Source organism: Hoplias malabaricus, chromosome X1 (genome assembly GCF_029633855.1).
Source record: "Hoplias malabaricus isolate fHopMal1 chromosome X1, fHopMal1.hap1, whole genome shotgun sequence".
NCBI classification, from domain to species: Eukaryota; Metazoa; Chordata; class Actinopteri; order Characiformes; family Erythrinidae; genus Hoplias; species Hoplias malabaricus.
In genome coordinates, this window is record NC_089818.1 from 8,101,462 (window position 1) to 8,122,955 (window position 21,494).

General features: G+C 40.4%; 2 protein-coding genes and 1 non-coding gene across 5 annotated transcripts; 1 reads left to right on the top strand and 2 right to left on the bottom strand.

The window, feature by feature from the left end:
• Nucleotides 1-340: 340 nt before the first annotated feature.
• Nucleotides 341-5,966, bottom strand: trim59 (tripartite motif containing 59). 3 transcript variants are annotated; one of them, XM_066653008.1, is made up of 4 exons: nt 5,859-5,966; nt 4,762-4,841; nt 4,617-4,675; nt 341-1,921 (listed from the first exon to the last, which is right to left on the bottom strand). In XM_066653008.1, the coding sequence occupies exon 4, from the start codon at nt 1,877-1,879 to the stop codon at nt 602-604; it is 1,278 nt and encodes a 425-aa protein (XP_066509105.1). In that variant the 5' UTR covers nt 1,880-1,921; nt 4,617-4,675; nt 4,762-4,841; nt 5,859-5,966; the 3' UTR covers nt 341-601. The 3 variants fall into 3 exon arrangements, with proteins under 3 accessions (XP_066509105.1, XP_066509104.1, XP_066509106.1); XM_066653007.1 differs by lacking the exon at nt 5,859-5,966 and having other exon boundaries at nt 4,762-4,861; XM_066653009.1 differs by lacking the exon at nt 5,859-5,966 and having other exon boundaries at nt 4,524-4,675; nt 4,762-4,861.
• trnat-agu (transfer RNA threonine (anticodon AGU)) lies at nt 5,497-5,570 on the top strand. Its single transcript has one exon. It is a non-coding gene; the product is annotated as a tRNA-Thr (tRNA).
• Nucleotides 5,967-7,853: 1,887 nt separating the features above from the next.
• LOC136676137 (importin subunit alpha-3-like) lies at nt 7,854-21,072 on the bottom strand. Its single transcript, XM_066653006.1, has 17 exons — nt 20,900-21,072; nt 17,367-17,411; nt 17,021-17,110; nt 16,892-16,921; nt 15,838-15,890; nt 15,034-15,129; nt 14,840-14,925; nt 14,166-14,252; nt 13,189-13,358; nt 12,996-13,040; nt 12,712-12,843; nt 12,192-12,320; nt 10,873-10,977; nt 10,210-10,281; nt 9,924-10,086; nt 9,721-9,815; nt 7,854-9,147 (listed from the first exon to the last, which is right to left on the bottom strand). The coding sequence occupies exons 1-17, from the start codon at nt 20,966-20,968 to the stop codon at nt 9,049-9,051; spliced, it is 1,566 nt and encodes a 521-aa protein (XP_066509103.1). The 5' UTR covers nt 20,969-21,072; the 3' UTR covers nt 7,854-9,048.
• Between the last annotated feature and the right edge of the window lie 422 nt (nt 21,073-21,494).

Sequence of the window (21,494 nt, forward strand, 5' to 3'; positions counted from 1 at the left end):
AATTTTTGAAAATTATTAGTTTCTGCAATTGCCGCTCCCATATCACACATCTAAAATAAGGCAGTGTTTTAATATGGGCAGTGCAGTAGGTTTAGCAACATAGTGTAAAGTTCAGGTGGCCTCAGACTGTTTGACACCACTGTCTCTACGGTGGAAATGTGCTACAGGATATGGATATTTATTTATGCATCAGGTGCTGGTATTGTTCAAGTAATACGAGGAGGTTTGGATATATCTGTTTTCTGAGGTGGGAAATAAAGCACTCGAGTGTAGAAAAGATTTCGTTCAACGGATCTATACATATTGATTCAGACAAACAGTATTAAAATTTAGTAGCAAAAGTTAGAATAAAAAGTAGAATACAACATCAGTGGTAAGGTATAAAACACATGTTAATGATTAATTTCATTTGCACTGCAGAACAGGAATATTTCCTACTATGTTTTGGCTTGTCATCTCCTGATATTAAACTAACAAGCCCCTTTTGAGCTCTCTAGAAGTTGTGCTTAAATGTGTGCTAAACGGTTTGCTGTATATTCGTGCCCTTGGTCAGTACTGTACAGAACTTGAAATCATGTAAACCATTGTTTTACGCCGTGTCTTAGCATAACTGAATTTTTTTTAAAAAGAAGGCCACGTGTTGGTAGGTGCTCTCCCCCAGAGCAGAAATATATGTGCTGAATTTAAGGCTTACGTCACGGAACATGCAGTAGAGGAATGTCCCTGATCCGTGGAGAGGAATGGTCAGTTCTGCTGCGAGGTTTTTGGCGGCCTGACTAATCTGTGATAAAATAGAAAAGCCAAGGGAAGCTCCACCCACAGGGTTCCACCATAAAAGCAGAAGCAGCAACAGTAGCATCAGCAAAAACGCAATGGATGTGAAAGATTGAAACCTGAACCACGTTCGGCCTGATATGGAGTGTGTCGTCCTGTTTGTGGAGCACCCTTTTAAGTGGCAGGAGATTTTTGGAACTGGGCCATCTTCCAACTTCCCGATAGTCACGTTAGCCCACTGTTCTCCAAGGAAGTCCTCCACACGCGGTGAAATTTGGAGTAAGGGGATCTCTGGAAGTGCAATCTGGGTTAAAGCATCCACCCTCTGCCTCAAGTGGTGTACCTTCTCCAGAAATTCAAGGGGAGACTCCTCTTCTCCAACACATGAGCTCAGAGATATTAGATCAATCTGTTCCTCTTTCATATCCTTCAGTTTTTCGATCAGAGGGTCATAGGCACAGGAAAGACGCATATTCACTGTATCTAGAGCTTTCATGAACTCCCCTTTCTTGTTAGCAAGAAGACGGTCCAATCCTTGGAAGAACTGCACGACTGCTTCGCGATCCTGACGCACCAGCCCTTCATATCGAGCTTTCTCTTGCTCTAGATGCTCAACCAACGTGCAAACTTCTTGCCAACGCTTGTCTGTCAAACTTTCAACAAGTTTGGCTGGAGTGTCTCGCTCTTTAATGTATGCCGTCTGTAGGTCATCGATTGCGTGCCCGTGATGTTCACCAATGGTCAAGCAGAAGCCACATATGAGCTTGCAATCCTGTACACAGTAAACGTTCAGAGGTTGGCGAGGATGTTCAGGGCAGGTCGGAGCCCGAGGCTGACCGTCACGCTGGAACTTCTCTATAATGGCGCGCAAACAAACATTGACTGGGAGAGCGTCCACACCATTGGGTGGCAATTCCACCACACTTCGGCAGTTGGGGCACTTGAGTGGGAGCCGTAGTGGCCGCCAAATGGAGAAGTTGGCAGAAACCTGGAGCACGTTCTCTAGGCAGCCTTTGCAGAAAGTGTGGGAGCAAGGCAGCACCCTTGGGTCGACGAAGATTGAGTAACAAATGGAGCAAGTGAGGTCCTCTTCCAGGTTATCCATACCACAGCAGGGGCTGATGTTCTCTGGTGCTCACACCTTCTCCTGAAAAAACACAAGAACAACAGTCTTGGTGCCTTGTTCATTTTCTATATGAGGAAACTCATTTGAGTTGGGCTCAGAAACTACGTTACATTACTCCTCTAAAATCACAGTCCTGTGACAGGACAACAACGTAGATGTGAGATTTGTGGAAGGAGGATTATACCACTGGGAGGTACCCAACAATCTGGTATGCCACTAATATGGTTCTCACCTATCTGCAAAGAGCTATTTCAGTCCTGTGATTAGAGGGGATGAAAGTGTGGATCAGCTGCACAGTGGCAGAATGATAAAATCCCAGAAGCATGAGGCTATATCTGCAGACGCTGGCTCATCAGTTTTTTCCAGGCAGAGAGAGAAGCAGCTCGTCCCCCTTTATTGGGGCAACAGCCTCTGATCTTGTGGGTTCTACACTAGGTCTTGGCCCACTGCTTTGAGGATTCTGTGGCCACAATGGGCAGTTTAGGGCAGGTATTGATGTTTGTGATTCCACCCTAATTGATAAACACCATGCTTTATCCATAGCTCAACATTTCAGAACAATTTTGCTCTTCATTTAAGCGTTTGGTTTGAAATATTTCACTGTAAGGAAATGTACTGACCCACTTTCTTTCCTTATATTCGCTTTTATATACTTGGGACCAGTTTGTTCCCCTGGACCGACAAGAAATAATGGGAAAGTGATGAAACAGCATTTTCAGCTTTGCCTTGAGTACGTGATCTGCTCTCTGGACGCTGATCTGTCTACCCACCTCTCCATTGTCACTTTTACACTGCATGGTACCTACACTACTTGACTCAACTCTTGCTTTTTTTTTCTTTTTTTTTTTGTACCTGGTCTGTCTTAACTACCACAGCTCCCACCCAACATGAAGCTCTATTGGGGGAACAGTGGGCTTTGGAAACCACCACAGCGGTAACGTTAAGCGATCCAAGGTGTGTTTAAACCTCCTTTAAAAGACCACAGCATGACTTTTCTGAGTAGGATAAAAAACAAATGCGATTTCTGCTGTAGCTGGAGATTTTACAGATGCCAGGTTTGTGCTGGACATCTGCATTACGTGGTGTAGAGTGATGACTGACACAGGCTAGTTTACATGTCACGGTTTAGTCCCTACTTGGCTCCACGAGAGAGCATGGACTACAAAGTACATGGTTACCAGATTTACCTCATTAAAAAGCAAATAAAGCTTAAGTATGCAGTGTAAAAGTGCCATAGGTGTGGTCAATGCCCCTAATAACTGTGTTTGATCACTGCCATGCATGGGTTAAATGCCATCTTTGTGTTTTCAAAAAACAAAAAAAATCACATTACATATGTCATACCTGAGACCTTAACCTACAGTGATATTCCCAGTCCTCAGACTTCTATCACAACCACTGCAAAAACTAATCTAACAAGTTTCTCTAGAATTGAGAATTTCACCCCAAATTGCTCTGAAAAACGTAGTTTACATCTTCACCCTTTAATTTCAAAACCCCTGTACAATGCACTGAGAAGGAGTAACAAAAAATAACCACTACCTATTGCTCAGAGGTGGTTCTGTCTTAAAAGATCACATTTTACTGCTGTGAATTTGTTACTGTGAAGAGGCTTAAGATATTACAGCAGTAAGTCTGTAATCCTGGTAAGATATACTGGGTCAGTCTGATCCCTACTCCGCATCAATGCAGTGAATGTGAAGAGCCAGACGAATGGACTTTACCTAGTTCCGTGACTGGCTCAGCTTAGAAATCTAACCTACTTTTTGGGCTGCAAAAAGAGCCTGTTCCTGCAGATAGGGACAGTGGCAGGGTATCCATCTGACTTGTCTTAATTCAGCCTTACGTAAAAATATTAATTTACCAAAACAATGAATTCCATGTGAATTAATTTTAAACTACTTACACTTGGGATTCACACCTTTTTTGAAGCCAGTGGTCCACTGAAATGGCTTATTACAGTACAGAAAATTACCAATTCAATTACTTTAATATGGTGAAAGGCTTATGATGTCTGTAACACAGATGCAGCCACTTTAATTACCTCTAAAATGTACAATGAGTACACACAAAACCATGAGTTTTTTTTAACCCACCTGTCCTTCAACTGCCTGCAGCTGGAAAGCCCCACCCTGCGAGTTGACAAGACTTTTGTTTGGTTTTTTAGGTGTATGATGTATGTCATCAATGTGAAAACTTATGGATTACCAATTTCACCTCAAAACACTGACTGACGTTTATATAACTCTTGAACAACATTTTGAAATTTTAAAATATACGTGGAATTGCCCTTTCACTTCTTCTTTCCCATTACAGCCAACGACACAAACACCACAGAAAACAAAAGCGAAAGGGTGCCTTCAATACCACCATAACGTTTAGATGCGGTTCCCAAAATAAAGCGTTGTAAAATTTTGTACAGATTCAAAATAAGTTGAGTTAGAGATGCATTTAAAGGCCGTGCGTTTTGTTCACTCTTGATTTGGTGTGATGTATATGAAGATTCGCGTTGGAAGAAGAATACAATTTCAATAATGAACTTTTAGACACAGCGGGAAAGCGGGGGTAGTGAACGCACCTCGCACAAACAAACCACCAGTGTTCGCTTTTTCCACTTTCTTACCGTCTCTTTCTCTCAGGACGTCAGATGAAAACAAAGTGTCCACGTTTCTTTAAAGCTAAACTAATCCCTGTAAACCTACTAAGAATAACTTACTTAGACGCTGTCTGTTGAAGACTGGGGAGGAGGCTGTCACTATCCCGTCCTTTTATATCCTATAAAGAGGAATGAAAGACAGACCGTGAGTTTTCGCCCGAATAAAGGCTGAATAATTGTTAATTTTCTTTAAGAGAAGACTCACCTGCTGTTACACGCTGTAACTGTAACCGTCTCCTGTAGTGAGCAACCAGCGATTCCCGAATCAATTGTTTTGAACCGATTCTTTTCGGGAGAAAGAATTTAACAGATTCTGTATTGTTTTTATGTATCCATACAAGCAAAAACGGACAAGACAAGCACACCAAATATCCAAATGTGCCCTTAAATCAATAAGCAGAGCGCTACCTTTTCACTCAACTTTTTATTTGTGTCATTTATTGTTTAAATATTACTAATTCAAAATTACACTGAGGCTGGAAAGGTCTTCCGTTGTTTTCGGTTTATTATCATTGTTTTTTTTTTTTGAGGTGATATTTATAACCTCCTGGACTCGATGGAGGGAGAGACAGATTGGGATGTATTAATTTGTGGAATCCAACTTTTAGTGAACCGAATCACTGAGCCGTGGGACTCAACTCGATCCCGAAAGAACCGGTTCCCAGAACCGGCTCAACCTTCATGTCTGCGCGTGCGTATTTCCAAGCCCAGTCCCCACCAATCAGGTTCTTGTTCCAGCTTTTGAATAAATCTGTGGAAACACAGTCCGAGGGAAAGAATAAGATGCGGAGGGTTAAAAAAGAAGGAAGAAAACAGAAAGGGGGTGGGATGTTTGTTCAAGTTTTTGTCCCAATTCCAACTCCTTGCAATTCTGACAATTCCGCAGCAGAGCGTAGTTTATAGTGGCACTGCAGGTATCTGGAGACGGTGTGATATTCGTGGCGCCGTGGCTTAGTTGGTTAAAGCGCCTGTCTAGTAAACAGGAGATCCTGGGTTCGAATCCCAGCGGTGCCTTAAACATAGCACGTTTTCTTCAGCTACAACACGAAGAACTGAGCATTGAACACTTTCCGTGTAATTACGGTCACAAAACAACGTTACTTTACAGGTCTTTGGATGATATGTATAGAGTCAATCAATCACAATTAAATTGTGCAAAAAAAATAAGGTATGAAGATTGTCATCTACGGTTGAACACTATTAATATCAAGCAGCTTTGAAACGAACTGCGATTCATCCCAATGATAACACCAGTAATAACTAACCCCACAATGATCTTAATGCCAGTAAATACTTTCCAACCTCTATATAAAGCTTTTCCAGTGCACCTGTTACTGCCTAGAGTGACCAGACGTCCTCTTTTTTAGGCTTAAAAAAATGTCCGAGCGGAATTTACAGCTAACATAGAACTTCGAGAAGTTTCGTTCACAAACTAGTCCCGCCCTCCCCTACTCCGATTGGTTCGCTTGAGTGAGAAGGGGGCGTGGTGAAGTAGCCTAAAATCTTCTGATTGGACGGTCTGACTGTAGAGCTACCGTTATTGGTCGATAATCTTTTCTGTAAACATTTAATTGGTCAGTCTGCACGTCAGTAGTCCTTGTTTACGTCAGGCAAAGCTCATGTACCCACCCTCATCTCGAGCAGCTATGCCGAAACGTAAATGTAAGTTCTCGGATGAATTAAAAAAGAAATTCTCATGTTTTGTGTAGAAAATAAAGGTGTAAAGGACCTAAAAGCACACATAGGTTCAGCTAAGCATACGACGGCAGTGAGGGGCGTGACTTCAAAATGTGGTCAATACTTACTCATCCACCATCTCTTCTGAAAGGAGATTAGTAGAGTAGGTTTAATCACACTTTATATGAACAACAGCTTTTATACTTTTGAGAAATCTGGGACAAGTCAAAGGCTTTGACTGCGTTCAGCAACAAGACCAGGTTCTGATGTTGGACGATTAGTTCCGGATCACAGACGATCAAAGTGTACATCTGTCGGTCCATTCATCGCTTTAGCCTAGCTTCCAACACACACCACTGCATTAACGTACAGCAGGTTCTAAATACAGATGTTGGTGTAGATTTCTACAATGCTGTAAAGAGAGACAGAAGGAAGGCAAAAAGAATAAACAGGAACAATATTATGGTTTCAATATTTATTTCATCACAGAAACTTAGCCCGTAGTCTATATTCAACAGGTTAAGCATACCATCTAATCCCAATGATTTTTTTTTTGTTTTTTTTCCCTGCCTTCTTTGAAACCACATCTCTGCTAACAAGGAATGCTGTAAATATACCCTATGTCCAACAGAAGGTTATGACCACAAAGAGTAATCCATCTCTACAGTGTTCTGAAATTTCAACACAAAAAATAAAAATAAAAAGGGGCTCTAAGGGAATAAGGACAATAGGATGTACTCAAGAACAGCACTTTTGTTCATGCATTTGTTTTTGTTTTTTTTTTGCATTTTTAGTCTTTTTGTGCTCTAGAAAGAAGGCACCGCACAGCAGTCTGCGAGCCACCAGAGACTTTAGGGAGCTGGATTATCACACTATGAAAAAACATCTCTCCCAATAATAGGAACACCCCAAAATAAGAGGCAGGTCATTTATTTCAAATCATTGAAACTACTGTGAAGACTCTTACTCCCCTAATGTGGCTTGACATTAATGACTATCTTATCTACATTTATATTAAGAAAGAAAAAAAAATAATAAAACAAGGTAATGAAGATTGTAATTGTATTGAAGCATATAGTGGAGGGTGCTGACTTGTCCGTCATTAATCCACATCCTGCTGTACGTTAGACTTTCCCTGTTTGTGTGAAATGTTTGAGTTAGACTCTCAATCTGGGGTCGGTGCAAATTCGAGTAGAGGATGTAGAGGCATGTAACACAAACAGCAGGTTATTACTAATAAAGCAAAAAGGAAGAAAATGAGGAGAGAGGGGGGAGGGAAAAAAAAAAAAATAAAAAAACACAACAAATTACATTGTGTACATGTATCTAACAAAAGTAAAAAACCCCTAAAACTATGCTGCAGTATGGTGCATGCAGATTGTGTTCTGTGACGTCACAAATGGCCTCATTTTCATCATTTTTCTAAATCTCCCCATGTAATAGCTTAAAGCTATGGCAACAGCGCTGCGTCAAAAATAAACTAAAAGAAAAAAATGCAAGGAAAATCAAGACGACGAGAGCATCAAACTAAATTTGCCTCAAAAGGTAAAACTACAGTGGAACTGTGGGGTGTGTGTGTGTGTGTGTGTGGGGGGGGGGGGGGGGGTAAATAACGCAGTTCTAACCAAGCAATGAAAATATAACCAAACGCTAAAATTAATTATTAAAAAAAAAAAGAATAAAATAAAAGTGGAGACTAAAAGCAAATCAAGAGCTAGAATAAATTTCCATTTTCCTTTATACACAATGGCCATGTTTTTCTGCCCCAGTCCAGTGTTGTTACAAACCCACCACCCCCCCCTCTCTCAAAAATAATAAAAAGAAAAAAAATTGTCATCTTAAATCGTTGTTGGTTTATTCTTCTTGGATTTTTTTTTTTAAATCACTTTTTAGATTTGATCAGCCTTTTCCTTCAGGCCGTTTTCCATCTTCTGAATTTTCCATTTGTTACTTTGCCTATGCGTTTTTCGATGGTGACTCTCTGCATGCGTCCACATTCAGCCTCTGCTTCGCACACGTTCCAGTCAGTCACGCATGTTTTTTTTTTTTTTTGTGTTTTGTTTAATTTTCCCCACACACACCCATTCGTCCGCTCACTTGCACACGAAGCGCAGTCTGGCGCCGGCAGACAGTGCGGAGACACGGCTCGTGCGCTAAAAAAGTTGAAGGTTTCCTCAGTCCGGAAGGAGAAGAAGCAGCTCGCCTCCTCGGCACCGAGTCCAGACATTCATTCGCCAAACGGCCCACTCATACAACTCTCACAGCGTGGCCCTTGTTGGGAGCAGCCAACCAGACTGACTCCTCCCACTCCTTGGGAACCTCTCAAATGTGATATGGTTCGTATTTTTTGTTGTGTATTCATTTTCAGAGGTTCTGTTTTCTTGGTGTCTCTGTCTCCAATTGCTAGTTTGCGATGTCTTGGTTCTTTCGCCCATGGTTCGACATCGTTTTGTTTTTCGCAGTTTGGTAGACATCCCGAAGTTTTTGTGAAGATTCACGAAATGTTCTCTGAACGCATTCAGTGTTGATGGTCGTGTTTTGCAACATATAGTAGCCACTCATTCTCACTCGCACCCACTCGCCATCACAAACTTCATTTGGACTGGATCCTCCAGGACACCAAACGAAAATCCACACAATTTCTCTTGGATTAGATGCAGCCATGGATCCCATGAGCCAAGCACAATGGATCTAATTTCTCACATTCTCGCGCGCGCTTCTCTCTCGCTCTCTTTCTCTCCTAATTAATTTGTTTTTTGTATGTTGAACAGAGTGCTGCATCACAAACAAAACTCTGGATCTCGCGTCACCACGTCTAGAACTGGAACCCCTCTGCTGGCACGTTGGCTGAAGAATTGAACCCATACGTTCCTCCCTGAATGGCCTCTGGAACCAGACTCGAGTCTTCATCAATCTGTAGAGAGACATGAATGACAGCTAAATGAAGCAAGCTTTGGACACGTGAGATTTATGGGAAACGTTTTGGGATTCAGACTCATGAAAGTGTGAAATAATTTAATGATGATTATATGTACTTCCATTCCATTCTCACACATGCATTTATTTATTATTTTTTTTTGGTAGCCTTAAAAACACACTGGTTTATTATAACTACAGGAGGTCCCCGGGTTACGTCAGTTATGACGTTTCGTGGTTACGACACATCTCCCATTTACTGTATAAAGCCTTGTTTCGACTTAAGGGGTTTTGCGTCGTAAACGTCGTGTGCGCGGCCGAATAATACACGGTGACGTGGCTCGGGATAATTAGGGAGGGGGGTTAATGTGCTGAACGTGTTCAACGTGGATGAGACAGGCTTGTATGTACGTAGGTTCCGACTTACACCGAAAATCAGTTTACGACGCGACGTAGGAACGGATCAACGTTGTAAGTCGAGGACCCCCTGTATTGTAGTTATACACAATATTATTTAAAACGTAAACTACCTTCAACAAACTTAAAAATAAATAAATAAAAGAAAACTTACATCATCAGATGAGAAGAACTGATCAATGATTTCGTAAGCGAGTTTGTAGATGTCCTCATTTTCATGATTTTGCAGCTGTTCGATTTTCTCCAAGCCTGAGTAAAAATAGATGGAGAAATTACATCTACGCACAGAAGACAGAAACCACATTTCCAGTCTGAATGGATTATGACGCATATCTAGAATATATTCCCACTCCTCACCTCCACATTCTTCAATCAGGTTAGCAATGGTCTCTGCCTCATCATCCGCCATTTTGAGAATATTGCTCAGGCCATCCAGAACCACCTGGACCACTTGAGCATCCTTCACTGTCAGTAAGTTGCAGAAGGGAGGAATGACCTGCTGCTGAATAAGGTACGCCACCTAGGGGACAAAATAATATTGAATTATAATTTAATCCAGTGCGAATGCATTCTGTTACTGTGCTTCAGTACTTCCCAAAACCAGCCTTGTACAGGGGGGTGGGGGGGTCATGTGAAGTCTCACCTGATCTTTCCGACCACTTATTGTAAGGTTGCTGATGGCCCAGGCTGCCTCTTTCTGTGTGCCAAAATCGCCCTGGAAAAACAAAATACAGATTAGACCATTATTATTATTATTATTATTATTATTATTATAATACTTCATTGTTGTAGTGCTTCACAGGGAACTCAATTTATTGTTTGTTTCAATAAAATATTGTAGTCTGTTAAAATATAAAGAAACCAATTGTTTCAAAATATTATGCTTACTACATAATAGTTTCCTAATAAAACTGAGACAGATTAGAATAAATGCAAATAACTGAACCAAAAACAAAGTTGTTAGAAACTAAATTTAGGCATCCAGTGTTGGAGCTAGTGAAAACATCACAGGTTTAGTTTCCAAATCCTCCTCAATGCCTCAAACTAATATAAAGATGACACCAGTATTTACATAAACAAGCTGTTCTTTATTAGGAGTTTTGGTTGCTTTTTCAGAAAAAACAACAATATAAATCATCCCAATGTATATCAATTGGTCTGACATCAGCATTTTTGGCATAAAATAAGAGAATTTGGTTTATATTATTGTCTTATTGTTCTTGCAAACCTTTTATGGATAGTGAACGTTAATATCCAAAACACAACACCCATAAAACATCAAATTAAAAAAAAGAGAACAAGAAACCTTGTCAAGCAGAAGAATGATCATAGGCACCAGGTTGGCATCAATAACTGCCTGGACTTGCTGCTGGTTTCCGGCTGTGATGTTGGACAGAAACCACACTGCCTCCTGTAGGAGAGACGTCCAGAAAGACACTCAAGGCACAATCACCAGTTATCACTCTTCAATCACTGCTCAATTTTCCTACAAACACATCGAGGTCGTCTGCACTACAGACGGTGTTGGATCAGACTCTCCAAGAAACTGAGAGCAGCCTCAGCTCCTGGCCGAGACACTGGCACTGGGAGGACTGAGAACGGGGGCACTTTTGAGGCTTTAATCATCAGCCCTGTCACTGAGAAGCCTCTGTTTGTGAGTGACAGGCCTCAGATGCACTCCTTTATCTGCAATGACTCTGTGGTCTCTAGCACCCCCTATTCACCAGCAGGATAATTAAGACACACTCACATCCACACAACACATCCAACACTCACCCACCCACTACATAACTGTTATCCTCTTATGAATTAATACTAAACTACCTAATTAAATCAATCTAGAGTTGGTTCCTTAGTTGATCTTCATCCACGTCATCCTATGTCTTCTGTGGCTTATCAAAGTAGAGTACCATATGCATACCTCATACACACACACACAAATAAGTGCCAGGTCTCTATCATCATCATATCCAACATATACGCCAGCAGATGCACAAAAAACAAAGATAAACAACAATTATTCCACTCCAGATAAGTGCTGGGCTGTGCTGATTCAGTATTACATTGTTTCCCAAATATAACCAAATCAGATACAAACATCCGCATTGAGTTAATGTTTGTTCTTTCTGAATGCTGCTACTTATGCTAAAAGAACACTTATAATGCTCATTTTAACAGAAAACTAAGCCAGATCCACATAGATGACGGCTTTAACCAATTAAGCAAGAGTAGATTGGCCTTGTCAAAATCACTGCATATTAATAGGAAAATAAAAACAATATTATGAAAGGAATCGGTTTGAAGTGCTTCATCTGTGAACGTTGTTTCCCCTTTATCAACATTTTTGTCCAGTTTTATCCTACGATGTCTATTTTATATAGTCCCTATTATTTTCTAAAATTTGCACAAGTGGCAGAAACCCTCACCAGCAATGACTACGGAAATTGGAAATGCACCATAAACAAACACACCTACGTTTCTTATTTACATTTTCCTCCCATGAGAAAACCAATGGGACATTAACGTATTATTTCTCTACCACTGGAACGGAAAATCAATACCAAATCACACAGCTTTAATCCGGCTGAAGTATAAAGCAGTGATTGGCACTGTGTATTTCTGTACCTTATTGATTTTCTCCTTGGGGTGAGTGAGGAGGGCAGGGAAATGACTCAGGGCATCGCAGTTCAGGACCACCTGCGTCTGTTCATCTGTCCCGGTCACAATATTCCCCACCGCGCGCAGGGCTGCCGTCTAAGAGCAGAACACACTGTTTATAAGTAAACCAGCCTTGTCAACATTTACGAACAAATTTCCAAAATTAGGCAGACGTGTCATTTCCAAGAAATGAAGAATACTTCGATGGATAAACTAATGTTTTCAGATTAAAGTCATCACATGCAGTTTTTTTCTGAAATTGATTCCTACGGTCTAGTTCACAATGTCATACAGCAAAGACTTGTTTAGTTAACAGTACATAAAATAGTAAATAAAAATCAGACACTTAGTAACACTTCTGCTTTTATGAGACAGAAGCAGGCCTCTTCCTAGACGCTATAAAAAGTGCAATAGACAAATGCAAAGCTGCTTTGTTTCTTTATTCTAGATGTAATGGTATTTTTAAAACATCTGCATGGTAACTGACCTGAACTTTGACCTCCTGGTGGCTGAGAAGGGGCACCAGGTGAGGAACGATGCCAGAGTCAATGACCATTTGGATCTGCTCGTTTCCAGCGTCGGTCAGGTACGACAGAGCCCACACCGTATCGACCAGGATCTGCCCAGACACAACACACAACCTAACTCACTCTCAGCTCACAGCCATGCCCACTCCTCACTCATGTAGCCATACACGTACATGTTCACAAGGAAAAAGTTAGTGTCATTGGCATGTACACGTTACTGTAAATACTGCGAGACAGAACTTACATTCACGTCCGTGTGATGAATCAGAACACACAGGGCGGGCAGAATCTGTGGATAAATAAATAAATAAATAAGCACCATGTCCTCGACCATTCCAGCTGAAATATTTTCTTTTACGTAATAAAAATAGGGTTTGCATATATTAATGCTAACAAAGCCATGACAACTGCCGACAACTGCAGATGACCACACAGACCTCTTGGATGGTCTCCATGGGTGGAGGAGGGTCCTTGTGACGACAGAGGTTAACCATGACCCACGTGACGTTGCGCAGGAAGGTGATGGGGATGGAGGGGCTGATGAAGGACAGCAGTGGCTTCACCACACCAAGGCTAATCACATAGTCTCTGCACTGGGGACCATCACCTAGGGGAATATCATTACCATCAACTAACTACTCCACCCCATAAACAGTCTATCACAATAATCCAATCTCAACAACACACAAAGATTTGTCATTCTTCGACAAGAACATTAACCAATAAGAACCTTGGAGTCAATAGGTGGGTTTCCATCCAAAAACGTTTGTAAATGTTATGCAAGTTTCTATCACCTTCACTTTTGCAAATAATCTCCAGACGACATCGATTCTGTGATGGGGTGACTCCGAAACGAGGGAGGGAGAGATCCGAGTGGGTTGTTGCTTTGATATTGTTTATATCAAAAACACACTATATCAGAAAAGCTTGATTTAATATGTATTTGTTTTTGTTGTGTGGAGCTTGTTCTTGAAGTTTTAAAGGACAGTAAATAAATGCTGTGTGGTCTCTGACTTTTGCTCAGTGCTGTGTGTGTTCAATAATTTACACATGCTCTAAAATAATGTGGTCACAGGGTCAGTCCGGGGCTCTGGGGTGACACAGTGCCATGTAAGCAGTAGGTACGAACAAGCTGAAACCTCATTATTTATTCGTAAAAAAACATTTATTCGTTTCCCATTACTCTTCTGTGAATGAGCAATAGTCAAACTTTTCCACCTTGTCCAATCACAAAACTCTTTTTGCAATACTTGGATGTTTTTGCTAATTTTGTGCATTTTTTCATAATTTGCAAAACCTTGGTGATTGGAAAACCAGACTTTAATGACTAGCAACTATAGAGGCAGAGTGATATTTGAAATTATTATTAGATGACTTCTTGTACTCAGAACACCGAGAGAGATAAGTCACTCACCAATGATATTACCCAGTGCCCAGACGGCTTGTTCACACACATTCTGATGGGGAGAGTGCAGCAGCCTGAGGAACAAGGGAACTGCATCTAAAAGAGAGAGAGATAAATTAAAGACAGCATGACTCAGACATTTCTCCCTTTCACATAAACTCCCTAGCAGACTGGAACTGTAGTCAGCACAGTGCTTTTCCACACTCCCAAGAGAGATGCTGTTCATTGCTGCCTGCCCACAAGCCTTATAATCCAGTATGAATTTTATTCTGCCATCGATTTGTCCACTTAATACTATTTAATGCATTCAGTAACACCCCAGTCAATGAAAGAGTGAATGGAAACATTGTTCTCACACTGAAAATGAAGTGAATAACTGAATTACAGAAAGCACTACTGATGAAGCTTATTCTCTCCATATAGCTATAAATTTCATCCACTGATTTATAAAAAGGATAAAATTAAAAACCAAAATTTACCACAAATAAATAAGGTGATTAATTGTTGATAGTGATTCTGTTTCACTGTGATACTCTATGCACCATCTCTGTTGTCCCATCACTCAATAAAGGGCTCACAGTATAAACAGCTGCTCTTATTGTTGGGCTATTGTTTCCAATAACGTCAGAGAATAATGATAAAGCCATAGGTTTTCGTGTCTGCCTAACACACTGGACACTTACTGGACTGCACTACAGCCTGTGTTTGCTCAGAAGTTCCTGAAGCAATGTTGGTCAAAGCCCAGGCTGCCTCGAACTGAAGAGATGGACTACATGGCAAAACAACAAAATAGCAATGAGATAATTACATAAAAATAATCATATTTAAAATAATAAAAGAAGCTCCTAGTGAAACGGCACAAGGGTTTTTATCTTACTTGTCATCTCTATCCAGGCAGTGAACTAGAATTGGAAGAATACCAGACTTTATCAAGTCATCTATTGGAGGGTTGCGATCACTTGACAGAAGTTTCCTGTAAAGAGGAGAGAACTGAGGGTTAAACAAACACAGACCGCCACTGCTGTTCCTGATCCACTCGAACCAGTGAAACACACCACTGCCAAGTCTGTTTCACTAAAGCGCTGAGAGTGATTCACCACACTGTAGAGGTCTAGGATAACAATGTATGCGGATCAACAGATGTTCCACAGTCTGTATTTATAGGACTACAAAATGCATTTACATGGTCTATTTAAAATGGATAGTGAATGTAGAAACTAGATCATTTTAAATGTTACAGCTGATAAAATAAGACTACAAGATTTTAAAACAGAACGCATTGTTTTAAATGAGAAAGAAAATGACCATTCTTGTTTTACACTGATGCAGTTTTAGAAGCTACATATAATCAGTCAAAATATTGACCATGTAGTTTCTCCACTTCAGGTTCAATAGATTTGAAAAACACAACTTTCCACTCAATACATAGAACAACAAACCAACAGAAGCCAACAGTCCCTGCAGGAAACCCACACTATCTACACAGACAGATTAGAAAGACTAAGAATGTTTTGAAAATAATTCAATGTACAAATAATTCCCTAGAATGAAATTACACAAGTATTGCCTCATTTCAAGCCGCCTGCTCTCACTAACCATTCAACATGTGCTGTGAAAACCTTCATGGAATGTCTGAGCTGAGCGTCAGTCTGCATTGTAAAGGCTCTCAGATGCAACTTACCTGGCGGCCTGGACAGCACTCAGCTGGATGCCTTGGTTATCACTGGTTGCATTCTGAAACAGAGGTTAACACAATGAGAAACTGTCCCTTATAAAAACAGACAAACTAGTACTTAGTGCTGTACGGTATACCAATTCTACCAAAGTATTGCAACACACTGTCATTAAAAACGGTACAATATCCCACATAACGAGTACCGTTACTTTAAGAAAGAGTTTTTAAAATAAGAGCGGTATTTCCAGTGAGTGCCACAGGGGGGAAGTGTGCGCCCACAGTGCTTTGCCTCCTCTCCCTCTCAATGATTCTGCTGCTAGTTTTAGCGACTTATTTAAAAAGAAAAACAAAACCCGACTAGCACCAATGACTCTACAAGCCTTCACTGCTTTATATAGTAGAGAATCGCCAGTAGAAAAAATGTTAGAACACTGGAACTGACCATGAGCGGGAGACATGGAGCTCCAGGAGACACAGCTCCCTCGACTCGGCTCGTCTGCTCCAGAGACGGAGCAGCATAGTTGGACCGCACGGCAGCTCACACAGTTCATAATGAGCTGCGAATGTGCAAAATGTGCTGCCAAAGACGTTTGCTTGCTTTTATGTTCAGTTTATTCCTTTTTCTGAACTCCTGAACTGAGCGCAACTGGACCCATTAATGACGAAACGTCACGTGTGGCGTCACACTTAACAAGCAGATACCAGTGATTTTGCTGACTGCCCTCAGTTTGTAGAGAAAGTACATTACTTTCCCTGATGTTTTAGGTTTTTGCCATGGTATCGTTTCAGTATCGGTATCAAGATATTTAGGCAGATATCGTATCGAAAGTCATATTTACTACACCAGAACACCATGACTATAGAGTACTGTGACAGCAGTATTAACCACTTGTTTATTCTATTTGCTTTATTAGTGCTATACAGGACCTGACAGTTTACTGCAAGAGGAGCCATTTCCAAAGTGCTTCTGACCTTTTTAAACAGGAGATTATATTATTGAAAAACTTAATAATGCTTAATACTCATTCAACCTTTTTGGGGAAAAAACACTCATACTCACTTGAACTATTGCTTCCAAAGAGGTGTTTTGCTGTAAACAAGAAATAATCACATTATAATATGGTTATAATTACGGTTACATTAACAATAGGTGACATTACAAAATGTGTCACAGAAGAGGGGAATCTACCGATCTGTAATCTCCATCAACATCAGAGTCGTCGCAGATGTCCTCATTCGGCACATTTCTTCTCTTCAGCAGGTGTTCATCTCTTTTATTCTGAGATAAATTTCATACAATTAGGGGCAAATTCCTCTAGATCTCCTGTACTGTAGTCCTATATCATGCCAGTTGTTTTCTATTATCAGTTAAAGCATAGCATTGTAATGAAGAACAAACACTTGTGCATTGATTTATAATTACAATCTAAAGTATAATGTTTCTCCTACATATGCAAGTGTATTGCCCAATTCATTGGTAATTATAAGGATGTCTATAACACCACATCCTAAGAGAAATAATGAAAACCAATTACCTTTCTGAGTTCAACCACCACCTCTGTTCGCTGTCTCCTCATAGTCTGTGGAGGGATTAAAAACTTGTCAATGACACTAAAACACTAGGGTGTAACGATGCTGCTTTAACTGACCCACTGTAAACCCTTCACAAATGTTAAACTGGAATGTAAACTCGTTTACCAACACCACATCAGAGCCGGAGTCACAGATTACGAGTACAAGTCTGCAAAGAGGTTTCCAACTTATAATAACTACCAAGTGTGTGACTATGCTGCAAGAACACAATGTTTGCTGTGGACATTTTGTGTGAAAACTCGGCTCAAGATTTGCCTATAAACACAGAAGCTACACTCAAGCAATGGATTCATTAAGAAAGCACACCCAGTTCCTCAATAAACCCTTCAGTATAAACATTCTTAAATCCTATTAGCTAAATAACTTATTATATGAGTTCCACAGCGACTGCACCTTGATTCTCATCAGATTTTAGAGAGTTACCTTCATGTTCCTATTGCATTCCACACATCTAGACTAGACTCTGCACCATCACAGACTCTTCTCTGATGAATGACTGAAGCAGCACGGTTGGATTCATTTTAATGCATTTTTAACTATACCCAAAAAAGTTACTGTTGTCTGTCATGCTAGTTTAAGTAATTATCATTCATTAAATCACATTTAATAACCTCTACAACTGAATGCAAACGTATCAGAAATAATTGAAGATCTTTATTTATTTTAATGTAAAAACATGACAGGGGATGCAGAGATATGAGAATGTGACAATGTGGCCATCCAATATTTTTATTGTGCAATTGTGATGGTATACATGTTTATGAAATGTAGATATTAAGATCTAATCCACAAATATTGGTCTGAAACACCACTCAAGTCTAAGCTTGTTTACTACAAATTTTTTAAGAAAATATCAGCTGATATATTTGTGCATCCCTAAATGTGTCACAGACATTTGTTAAAGGATCTTGTGTCAGGTTAAATGTTAACATGGGGCGGCAGTAATAGAGAAACGTGTGAGCTCATGCCCCAGGTAGAGGGGCTGTAAGCATCCGTTAGTGCTTTGAGAGCAGGCAATGCGTCTCAAGAATTTCAGACTGATCCATGTTGCCATGCTGAAGCGCTCACACACCCACACACACAGCAGGTCTCAGCTCCTAAAACATGACTCACAAAAATTTCATGAGTAGACAAAGCAGTGAAGGCATTTATATGTAGTATATACTTAAGTTACAATGATTTGGCCAGGGTTTAGTGTTTAGACTGAGCCACACAAACTTCACAAGTCTTTTCAACTGCTTATTTAGATTACTAAGGATCAATAGAAGCAAAAAGCCCCGTGTTGGAGGTTTCACCACCACCCATATTTTTAAAAGGCCTAAGAGACTGAGATTTAAATGATAAAGGAACATAGAAAATGCACTTTAGGAAGTGTGATACTGAAGATATTTAACGAAATTAGATGCACTGCAATGTTTAGTTTGACTGTTTACAGCTCTGTTTTGGATCAGAGAAGCTGGGAATCATTTCAAAACATAGGAGCAGAGATCATGTTCTCATTCGCTCAAAATGAGGACGGACTATTAAGTTAGTATTCTGGCCATGGCTTAAAGGGTTCCCTGTGTTAAATCACCTTCTCAATCAACAACATTGTTCAGATGATTAGCCTTAACCTCTAAGACAAATCGTTGGAAATAACCAGCCTTAGGGCATAAATGCTGTATCACAATTTAAGACATTTTATGATATACTTCAGACACACACATACATATATATATATATATATAGTTCCTTGTCTTTATCACACCGTGCATCAATAAAAAGCAAAAATATATTGTCAGAAAAACCACAATGATGATAAAGTACTCATATCGCCCAGCCCATCTTCAGCCATGCCATGAACATTCATTTCAGAAGAACATGGCAGAACTGTCTAGAACTAAAGAGGAGGGGGGGTTAAGAACTTCCGTCTGTTGTAACGTTTTTACCGGTTTAAAATATATTTAGTCAAGGATTGATGCCTAAAATCAGAGGGTTTATTATCTCTGTAGCTTGGGCGGCTAACAGTCGAGATACAAAACCGTTACCAAACCGCTGGCTGAATAGTTAGCATAGCTAACCCAGCTAAGCCGCTAATCAAACACCCGGTTATTTATTTATTTTTTTAATGAACGCGCGCCAGGATTCGACGGTAAACGGTACATTTCTATACACTGTTAACAGGTATGAGTTGTGCGGGGAAACAGTTCGCATATTCCGGCATTATGTGGGATATTTTTCGACTCGGCCTGGCGCTGCTGCATTCTGCTTTAGGCCAGAGCTGAAGCTACAGCGGTGAACTGGAGATGAGTCTGTAACAAAGGATTCGATTCTTTTTGGGTGAAGGTTGGCAGTCGACTCGCAATGAATATGAATGGAAACGAAAGACTTAGGACAAAGTTTGCGCATCCCCCCCACACACTACATGTTTGCTGTTTTGTCCAAGTGAAATAGTTACCACAGCCTCCATTGGGAAAATTTTAGCATAAAATAGGACAATTTTGCAGTTTTTAGAGTACATTATGATTTAATGTTACACCATTTTGTTCTTTAACAGCAATTAAGCGTTTTAAAATGTCGAGATGTTTTCCTCCAGAGAATGTGTACGTATTTTCATATGAAAAAAACACAAACGTGATTTGAACAGGGGTATGAAACTTATGTAAAAGGCTGTAGATGAACACAAACAAACAAATGGGTAGATTTTCCTTGTGGTTCCATAACAATTTACTGTTTTGTTAGGCTCTGGATTCGTTTGAAAGGATTTAAAAATAATACTTGTTTTTCTCGAAGCCAGAAGACTACAGTGAAAAATAAATAACGAAATTTAGGTAAGAATATAAAAACTGAATTAAGAGTCGATTCTTTTTGTGAAATGAACCACAAAATGTGACTCACTGAAAAGAGCCAGTATGCCGCTCACTAAAATCTGGCAAAGATGAAAAATGCGAAGGAACAGATTTTAAATTGCTGGTTGATCCAATGTATACTGATTCGTTTGTGGCTGCGACGTTACGGGCGTTAAGAATGAATACGTGACTCATCCATCATCCTGCGCTGGTAGTTTAACATGGAGCTAAAATGCTACTAAAGCGAGGCAACAGAAGGAAGCGATTCAGTAAAATATTGACAAAGTTATCACAGAAATGTGAGCAAATCCAATCAGAAAGTGATAGTGGATACATTAACGAGGTTTCGACGACGTGATGGCTCTTTTATCGCAGAGGGACGGGCACGTTAGCTCGAATGCTAACTAGCCCAGAGTCGCGTTTCACGGCGAGACTCGGTGAATAATAAAGCCGGTCCAGGGGCTCAGCACTCAGCATCGACGATTAAACACCGCGCAGAAAAAATGCAGCACTGGTGGAGATAAAATATAGATAAACTCCGAAATGGAAAGTTTCACAATTCAAGCGAAAATGGTGTAAAATGTAAACGACGTCACAGCGCATTGAGGGATAAAGCGGGGACTCCCACCCGAACTAACGCTCCTCACCTCCAAATCCCGACCTTTATTCTTGAAGTTTTTCAGCCTCTGGTTGTCCAGCTTCTCGTTGTCATTCATGTTTACGAAAATATCGATATTACCGTGAGTACGGGGGAAAATTAACTCGATTTTTGTCAGTGAGTCTCCTTCAGAACAGCCCGTTCTCTTAGGCACCGGACTATTTTTTCGAGAGCGAGTAATAAGCCCGCATTGCATAGTGGGAATGCCGGTGGTGTGGGTGCAGCCTCAGCCCAGGGGCGCGTCCCATTCCGCTCTATGAGCACTTATGCTCGTTCCCTTCACAGCGTTCCTCGTCTTAGAGCTTCTCAAGAATCCCATTTTTAAAATCGGTGGCCACTGAAAATGCGTAGGCAAAGCATTGTGCTTTACAACATCAGTGCCCTCTCCTTCCATGCGAGCAAAATAGTTAATAGGCTTTTAGTTTTTAACAGTTTTAAGATCTCATAGGTCTTCTGACTCCTTCTTAAGTCCTGTTCACTCAATTTCAAGGGGGTTCCCCGTCGTGCCGGGTTATATAGTCACATTTACGTACGAAGGCTTTCATTCAAAATCATGTTTTTTTTTTTTATTATATAAGTCGTTG